The 9,769-nt window shown below is 37.0% G+C and overlaps 1 protein-coding gene across 1 annotated transcript; it reads left to right on the top strand.

Moving 5' to 3' along the window:
- The first annotated feature begins 989 nt into the window (after positions 1–989).
- On the top strand, positions 990–9,376 carry LOC103934090 (18S rRNA aminocarboxypropyltransferase). Its single transcript, XM_048570886.1, is given in 11 exon segments — positions 990–1,262; positions 1,366–1,418; positions 1,736–1,801; positions 2,460–2,500; positions 3,117–3,234; positions 3,236–3,254; positions 4,355–4,445; positions 5,616–5,687; positions 6,282–6,394; positions 6,896–7,014; positions 8,222–9,376. Coding segments are annotated over 11 exon segments (975 nt in total). The 5' UTR covers positions 990–1,150; the 3' UTR covers positions 8,393–9,376.
- The last annotated feature ends 393 nt before the right edge of the window (positions 9,377–9,769 follow it).

Genomic DNA, 9,769 nt, shown 5'->3' with positions numbered 1-9,769 from the left:
CAAAACACTATCATTAGAGATCAACAGAAACAATAAACCCTATCATTGAAAAAGAAAAGATGTGAACCTCATCAAAAGTTATAGTGACATAATGGTATTTTGCAATAGGAATTTGATACGTAACACAAAGTTAAAATATTTCAAGACTTTCATCGAATGAACATAACTAAGACAAATAATAAATATGAGAAATCCAAACAACAATTAACTTTTACAACCTGGTAGTGTGATGTCCTCCTGACTAGCGTGATGATTATCATAAGCCCTAAGGAAACAAGGTTATTTGCACATACATTCATTTAGAAGCAAAACAAAAAGATGAATGAAAAGGGCTTTATGAGAATATTACCCCTCATCGAACATGCCTACATCCAAATCCAAAACATCAAGATCAAATTTGGCAAAGTGATGGACTGAATTGGAGCTTGCATTGCATTCTTTGGCAAATTCAAGTCTATGGAAGGATCTCTTGGATCCCAAGTGTAGGGATGGGTTTGGTAGTAGAAAGAAAAAAAAAAATCAGCTATGGAAATGCTAATCTTATACGGCGTATGCAATTATAGAGGGGCAAATAACACCTCTTTGAAAAAAGAAAACATTTTAGAGATGTTATTTTATAAAAGGAATGACTATAAAGATAACTTTACATTTTGAATTTGATTTGAGAGGGTAATTTAGGTAATAAATTTGGGTTTAAGGGGATATTAATTCTTTAATAAAAATAACAATATTGATGAAGAGAATAAATTGAGTGTATAAAGAAATTGCATACTTCAAATAAAATTGGGGTGTGATATCCACACACCTCATTTTATTTGTTACACACTTTTTTAATTTTCATCCGTCGGATCGGATAAATTGAAGAAGATCAAAGGACAAAAATTATCAAAAATGTATGAGAAGTAAAATGAGATATGTGGATAGCACATCTCATAAAATTTCCCTAAAAAATATTTACACACTTTGTTTGTGTGGGCATATATGCTAATTTCAATTGAATACATCCGAATAAACGAAGAACAAAAGCCCAGCAAGCGAACGAGCTTACCCCCGCCCCAAAACCAAGAGCCACTCTAAAACCCTGTGTGAGGAGAGCTAAGAACGGTGGCGCAGATTCGGCACCAAAGCAAAGCAAAAGAAAGCACAGGAAATGGGTAACAACAAGCGGTTCAAGAACCATAAGCCTCACCGTGACCGGGGGCAATCTAGTCGGACCCATCACCATTTTCCACAGTCTGACGAATCCCTACCATCTGATCAAGGTCTGCAATTTATTTTCCATTTTTTCACGCAAGGTGTTTGATATAATTCCTGCTATGGAGGCATTGGGTTTTGATTTTTGATTTGTTTGGTTGGTTACTGCAGCTACTGAAGAGGAGCCAACAGCAACAGGTCCCAAAATCCAGCTTGCAATGTGGGTATGCATTTCTTTGCTTTTTCTTTCAACTTCCATTTTCTCTTCATATCAGTGTGCTTTTGTGTCTCCGATTTACCTCATAATATTCGTCTTCGATTGTTATTTTTGGTTATACTTAAACTGTAATGGCTTGTGGTCATGTTTAGAAGGTGTATAAATCTACTGCAGTTGCCATTTGATGTCGATTAATTTGTTTGAGATAATGTCCGAATCCTTTGGCCTTACTCTGTCCATCTGAAATGAACTTTTGCAATGGCATCCTCAATTTCAGTCCATTTTGTGAACCTCAAATCAATTGGTGTTGTTTTGTTGATTCAGGATTTTGGCCAATGTGATGCAAAAAGATGCACAGGACGCAAGCTTTCAAGATTTGGCTTGTTGAAGGTAAGTGTCCAGTTATTTTTTCCTTTTGAATCACATCTTGGCTTTTAGATTTTTATGTTACCGGGTTTCTTTCCAACTATCTATTCAATCAGAATTTTGGCTGTAGGATCCCTACTTTATGTAAATGTAACTGGTGCATTGAAATTTTTGTTAGATATTATGGATACAACTTTTTTCAATCATAAAGGGAAGTATTTAAATGGAAAATAGGTCTAGTTTACATGTTTTAGGTGAAAAGGAAGGATGCCGACTGTAAACTGATAAGTCTTTTGTACAAGCTCCAATCTTATGTATGTTGAATATTTCCTGCATAGCATTGAAGGTTATTCGATCTTTTTCCTCATTAAGTATTTCTAATTGGTATTATGAGCACCTTGAGCATATTCACGACCAAATATGTGAAGATTGCCTTTAACTCTTGATGTATTAAACTATTTATAATGCTGTGAAGTGTATTGGGTTACAGTTATGACACAATGGAAGTACATATTATTTAAATGTTGGAAACTTGATGGGACAAATAAAATTGTGTCATAGACTCATAGTACTAAATGCAATTTCCTTAAGTTGTAAAACCTGGATCATGGAATTTAAGATTTATTAGATGGTTTCCCTCTTGCAATTTCTTTAGTGTTAATATTCATACTAATTCTTGCAGGAATTGCGTGTCAATAATGGTTTTGGAGGCATTGTTTTGAGGTACTTTAAGAAATTATCTTGTTTTACCTTACCATAGCTATGATATTAATTAATTTTTTTTAATAATGTCGTGTTGCATTGTGTTAGTTTTATATCAGTATCTAGCTGCGCTGGAATATTATACAGGAAAAATTAAATACATTATATTCCAAAAACCAAGTGAGCATCACGTGATCTTTCTGATGATGTAATGGGCGTTGTTGAATCATTATAGCCTTCTGTATTCGCCTCAAATTATTAGTTTTGCTTCATCTGCATGTACACCCCAAATATCTGAGCTCCAAAGAGTGAGTGTTTCAGTTTATGAAGAATTTTTGCTCCGGATCTTGGCAGATGGGAGGTGGGCAAGGGTGATTGAAATGTAGAAACTTTGGGTTTAGATGAGTTTTAGGAGAGTCTCTTGTTATAGTTCTAATGGAAATTTGTAGTAGCACCTTTGTTCCTTCTGTTTAACAGTTTATATATTTAAATGACATTCATTATTTCATGATTCATTATAAAAACGTATATAAATTCTTTTGTTCCTTGCATTAAACAGTTATGCATTTGAATTGACATTACTGCTTCATGGTTCATACATGGCTTCTTTTACTAATGTTATTTCCCATTTCTGCAGTCCAGTTGGGACGCTTTGTGTCTCAAGAGAAGATTATAGTTTAATCCAGCGAAAAGGATTAGCTGTTGTGGATTGCTCTTGGGCACGCTTGGATGATGTACCATTTGTGAAGCTTCAGTTGCACTGCTCCTCGCCTCTGTAAGAGCTTTGATTCTTCAATCAATTAGCATGCTTGGAGCATGTTATTTATGGTATGATTTGTGGCTACAAACAACCAGGAGTGTCCAACATGTCCATTAAAGGAATTATATATGCAGTACCAAAACATTAAATATGAAATACATGTGATATGCCAAAGATAGAGTTTCAAATGCACAACTGGATGGGTGCTTAGTTTTTATATGTAGTTACGTACTCTTATATGAACAAAAGTTGGAAAGAGTCTTTGAGATTACATATGGCGATAAATTTAAGTGTATCCTCTGAAGTGTGTGTAAGCCTCTAAAGTCTCTCACACACTTATTCTCTGCGTCTGTATAGATGAAAATGAAATTAAATATTCCTTTGGAGTATCAAACATAAATAAATACATTAAGAAAATACAAATAGACTGCCCTAGTAAAATAAGAAACTGAAAATACTGACTGTTACTAACTGGGAAAGAAGGATTGAACAAATTCAAAAAAGAATTTCTCAGTTTCTAACTAAAGTGGTTATATCTTTTCATTTATTTGTCTGGCTTTTTGCTATATAATTTCTAAAACATAACTGGGGGTAGCTTCAAATCAGAGACCGTTATGTGCCTTTTTAAAAATGCCATCAGAATTGCGGAAGTGGGTGTGACATGGAGCTCTCTCAGGATGTGATAATTTCCATGTGGTCATTCCTTGTAGATATTAATTTTAGTGGATGGGGTCGTAATGGTATTGAAAGGCAACCTATTACTGCTGTGGTTTTACCAATCGCATATGGTTAGCAACACTAGAACATTCTAAACAGAGACACGGGTGGGCGAAGATAGCTCACAGAGCTGATATGCATTGCTTCCAGGCTGAGCAACCTTGTTTAATTAAATTTCATTTATCTAGTATGTTAAATTATCTCTTTGCTAGTAGTCTAAATTGATAGCAACCTTGTTTATCATTTTTATATTCTGCTGCTTGTTATAATCATGTTATATGGTGTGATGAATGATTGAGTGTACTTTTGCAATTAGCACATGCATGAAGTTAAATTTTTGTGTTCCACAGTTTTCTTCTTACTAGCTCCCTAACATTTACAAATTATATAATTTGCAGTGCCTTGGTTTGTAGCAGCAAATCCAGTAAATTATGGTCGACCCTGTCAACTATCTTGTGTGGAGGCATTATCTGCAGCTGTGTTCATATGGTACTAGAATCTCTGTTCATTACCATTAAGAGTGAGAGGTTTTGTCTACCACTGATGCCTTTTTGGTCTTTAATTACACCAGTGCAATCTCTTATGTCTACTACTTTCACAAATTCTAAAATAAAATTATTAAAGGTCTATCTGCTCAAAAAAAATATTATCAAATGTATATCTGCTCAAAAAAATATTATTAAAGGTCTATGACTTTTAGATTTTTCATAGCGTAACTGAATTATCAAGTAATTGTCAATTTGCTCTCTGATCTACTTTTCAACCAATTAACCCGAATAAAAATGGCCAACTTAGGATTTGGTGTCAATTTTACAAACTTCCATCCAATTTTCCTTTAACAACTGTTGTGTGCCAACACATGTTCTCTTATTAACGATTTATTTAAATTTAAACAAAATACATTTTCAACCATTAAAGCTAAAAACTACAAAGGAAAACTAACCCTCAATTCCCTGAAGCCCTTCTCATCCCCCTTCATGCACCACCGCATGCACACACTCGCCCACCAGCCCATCCACCTTCAGTTACGGTGATGGTCTGCGGTGACTGCATCATTTCTCCTCGTTTCACATATGTTTTTCTTTTTTTTTTTTGGCTTCATGATATGTTAACTGGAGAGAATAGAGAACTTTTCTCTCTAGTTTAGATTGATTTGATGTGTACAAGAAGTCGTGGGTCTGAGAGGCTGATAGGAGTTGCTTTTTTATGGTGTGGGGGAGGGGGGCTGGGGCATGGAGGTGTGGCCTTACTTTTATCAACTTCTTGAATAGAGAATTAAAAGTTTACCGGTGAGGTTCAAATTGGTCATTTTTATATGGTTCATGTAGGTTCAAATTGGTCATTTTTATATGGTTCATGTAGGCGTAAATTGATAACTACGTGATGGTTGAGGGGGGTAAATGACAGCTTACTCTTTCCCATAATATTAACTGTTGGGTGACAGTACAGCCCAAACCTCATCCTACTTGATAATCAAGATTTAAGCTTTGGAGCTCTTTTCCTTCTCCCAAGTCTTTTGTACGCTCCAAAGGATCGTTTCATTTTTATGAAATTCTTTGTCGTGGACCTCTCTCTCTATTTGGGTCAACAGTTTGATATGTTGCTGCCAGACATTCAGTTGCCTATTTTCCTTAATGTTTCTTTTATATGATTTTACAGTGGCGAAGAAGAAACTGCAAATTTGTTGCTTGGAAAGTTCAAATGGGGTCATGCTTTCCTGTCCCTCAATAGGTATGCGATTATGTTTTATTGGGTGTTGTATTTAGTTTTGCATAATATGTTCATCATAAATCATACTCCAGGTAAGAAGTTAATGCTATGTCAGTTGAAACCCATAGCTGACCCAGAAAATGTCCAACCAATCCACAAAATGATGTCTAGCCTTCGATGACATGCATCTAGCATACTTTGGTCATGGTTGATTATGAAAAACAATCTAAGCTAAATAAATTTCCTTTTATTTTTTTAACTCTCAGATTGATCTAGGTTGTTATTCTCTTCATATTTTCCTCCTCAGCCTCTGGCCTTACAGTTTCGGAGGATTTAGCTAATGATTTCTAGGGACAAGGTAATTTATGACTGAAGTCAAATTAAAAAGGAAAGTTCCATACAATTCTGGATTGACTAGTCGAATGTGGCTGAAATTTCAGTATATCCAACTGCTTAACGTTCAAGTAATGACCACCCTGGTATCATGGTATCTCAGTAATCGCCAGACTTTTTACTGAAGGATATATTGAGATTACACTGAATCTATATCAGAATGCACAATTATTCTTGACTTTATGTCCTCTGACACTGTTTCAACCATTGGCATCGATGCAGGGATCTTCTGAAGGCATACTCCAAATGTGAAAACAGTGCTGAAATAATTTCAGTCCAAAATGATTGGCTTTCACAAAACAGTCAGGTTCCCAAGGCTCCTAGAGAAGTAAAAGGTACTTTTTACTTTTAAAAACAGAAAGTAAATTCTTTTTACAAGATCTGATCTGTTGTTTTGACTCATGAGTCATGTCCCATAAGATTTCGGGAGCATTTCGTTTGAATGCTGCTTGTCAGCCTATTCATCTTAGTACAGTGTTGGGGTGGTGGTTGATGAAGGGCGCCCCTACCTTTTGTTTGGCACATACAGAGACCTGATCAACCAACCAACAGTGGACCCTCTCCTTTGCACAGGAGGAGGTGGCCTTGTTGAGTTTTGTAAAAATTGTTTAAATTTGTTATCACGTTTTGTAACCGAGATAGTAGTAAGACTATATGCATTTACTCCTCGGTGTAATTATTTTTATCTGGGAAGCAATTGAGGGTGCCAATTTGCTTAAATGTCTTCATCAAGGTGATTTCTATTTCAATTAAACGGGGATGATATCTCTTTAAAGAGCATCTTTGTGGAGAAAAGTATGCTAATCTCAGCGTATGTTTGTTTTCTGCTGTTACAGGAGGAGCAGACCTGTCCTCTCTCAGTGACGGTGCGGAGGGCTCTTGTGATTCCGACGACGGGTTTCCACCACTGGAAAGGAATATGAATCACTTAGACATGCAGGAAAGTGATGAGAAAGTGAGTAACAGATAATGATGTTATGTTTAATCACCTTGCGATTTTGGCAATTATATATCTTTTAGAAACACATTTCCTGTTTATATTGCTCGAGGGACATTTTCTTTTTCCTTTTATGTATATTATTTGGTTTGCGATAGTCCACTAGCTATTGGCTTGTAGTTGTCACATTTGAGAGAGGCATTTCAAATAATGCATAAGGTAGCTCTCAAATTAGCATGCTCAGTGATTCAGTGACCATAATTCGTACCTAAAAAGTGCACTAGTGCCGTTCGCTTGGATTAGCTTCAATGTAACAAGGCAGAAGTCCCGCTTTGTGAACCAAATCAATTCACAACCTATGAAATAGGTTGGTCCCTCAAGGTCTTTGACCCCTTGATTTGCCACTCCACGGAGCGACAACTCATTGACCAATTGGCCACTGGAGGCCAATTTATCCACATGCTCCAGGTGGCCAGAGCACAATGTCCTAAAAACAGCAACATGTGCCCCATTAAAGCATCAATCCTAGCACATTGGGGCTTGGGATAGGATTTTAACGCTTAATCTTTTTCTTTGGTTGCTCATTGAACACCATTAGTTGCCATATCATGTACATAACAATGCAAGCAATCAACACAACCAAATTCAACAAGTAATACCCTTACAACCATCTGTCACTTAGTAATATGGTCTAGTGATATTCCTCTTCACTTGTAAGTAGAAGGTCTTAGGTTCGATTCTTGCCAATGGTGAATTTAAACCACATTATTGCTAGACTATTATGAGACTAAGCTACCCCCTCCTCCATAGTGTAGATAATGTCTTTTGTTTAAAAAAAAAAAAAAAAAATCCTTACAACAATCTGTGAACAAGTTTTTATAACCATACGTCTACTGTGAACAAATCACGACTTTAGCAAAATCAAGTCAATTCATAAGATTAAACAAGATTTTACCAACAAAAATCAATGTCAACACTACAAAACAAAAGCTAACAACAAGCCCTTTCACAACCTGTCAACGACACTTCATAAATTCACAACGCATCCAACGGCACTGATGGTCTAGTCAAATGGTGCAACATTTCATCAAATACACAAGGAAATACTAAAGACGGTGCATCATCGGCTCCGAAATTGCATCCCTCCATGTATTTATTTTCTTTCTGTTACAAACATTCATGACGAGCAGAAATTCTATGATTCTTTTGGTCTATTCCTTGCCAGATAGCGTTCTCTCGCTGCAGCCAAATCATCTGTACTTCTTTTATGGTGGTTAGTACTCGGTTTTCTGGCGGCTGTTCAACTGACGATTTTTCCTGTGCTGATGCAATTGAAGCTTTCTTTTCATCAGAGAGCTCATCACTACGTTTAGACTTGGTTAAAGTTTCCTCTTGATGTCCCTCTATCACCCCGAGTGACTCCAACAGCACTGATGCTGCAGCTATTTCTCTGTCTTCAAGTTTGTTTGGCTTGCCTGATTCAGTCTGCTTCTCTAGATGCACCTCTCTCACACTGGAAGACCCCAATGGCTTCAATGCTACAGCATTTGGTCCATCTCTATCGTCATGTTTATCTGGCCTGCTTAATTCCTCCTGCGTCTCTAGCTTCCTGAACTTCACATCTTCTGCACCAAAAGCAACATTTCTTTGAAGGTTCCTCCTGAAGTTGACGCAGTCGATCTTCCTCTGCCCATTTGGCTTGCTCCGCAAGTTTCCTTTTGTAAGCACCTGTGACAAAGCGTTACTTATCTGCATAGAGGTGATCCTCTTGGTTTCGCTCTTTCTGTAGTTTTCTCTCATATATTATCTCCTGCTTTTCGCTTTCGTTCTGCTGCTTTTCTCTGTATACCAGGAACGTACCTTGCCATTCTCTCTTGGCGATCTTGTACCCGAGGTTGGATGGCTCTCTGTTTCATCTCATCATAAACTCCATCGTAGTTGAGCACCGACGGGTCCTGCTCAAGGGCCTTCCTCGGTTGCTCCTCAATATCTTTCAGAGACTTGTTCTTGGAAGCCTGCCGACTTATTTCCTACTCAACATCATTGTCATCGTCGTCATCGCCAAAACCCCGAGGTTTAGGGAGAGGAGGCCTCGTCGGCTGCTTCTTCTGCTGCCCCCTTAGGTTCAACCTCGTCTTCTTCTTTTTCCTGTGATGCTCTGCTTCCAAATTCATCCGCAAAAAGGCAGTTAGTTTCAATTACTTTTGTAGGAGGTATGTTGAGAATCAGTTATCCAGGGATATAAATAGACGTACAAGCACACACAGACACAATATTCCAAATCACATACAGATTCTAATAGCTTCCCTAATTCTAAAATGTCAAGGTCAACTGTGCAGTAAATATCTTGCGTAAATCCGATCACGGCAACTGTTTTTTATGAGTTAACTCGCAACAGGTAAATTATAAAAGACATCATATAAGATTTATGAGTTGAACGAAAACAATACCTCCTCGAAATGTTTTCTTTTCTTCTTTTCTTCTTATGCATACTCGTAACAATGTCAATGCACCAGAAGAATACCTGAATGGCTACTTATTTGGGGCGAATAAACTAACTCAGTCGAATGAACTTCGCGTTGGGCAAAAACATAAAAATAACAAGAGTCTCAAGAGAAGACGGCGAGACTTTTTGGTGCGACTAACTTTAAGAGTCACGATCTCATTCATGAGCGCATGTAGAAGATATTTTTTGAATCATGGTGTGCTACGCGCGACTTACACGTTTTAAATGTATTTGAAGTAAATAAATAATATTAGACCATGATAGAAA

Source organism: the organism of the source record quoted next, unplaced genomic scaffold, assembly GCF_019419815.1.
Source record: "Pyrus x bretschneideri cultivar Hongxiangsu unplaced genomic scaffold, Pyrus_bretschneideri_v1 Contig56, whole genome shotgun sequence".
Classification (NCBI taxonomy): Eukaryota; Viridiplantae; Streptophyta; class Magnoliopsida; order Rosales; family Rosaceae; genus Pyrus; species Pyrus x bretschneideri.
The sequence above is the reverse complement of the archived record's forward strand: the minus strand, read 5'-3'. Positions and strand labels throughout refer to the sequence as shown.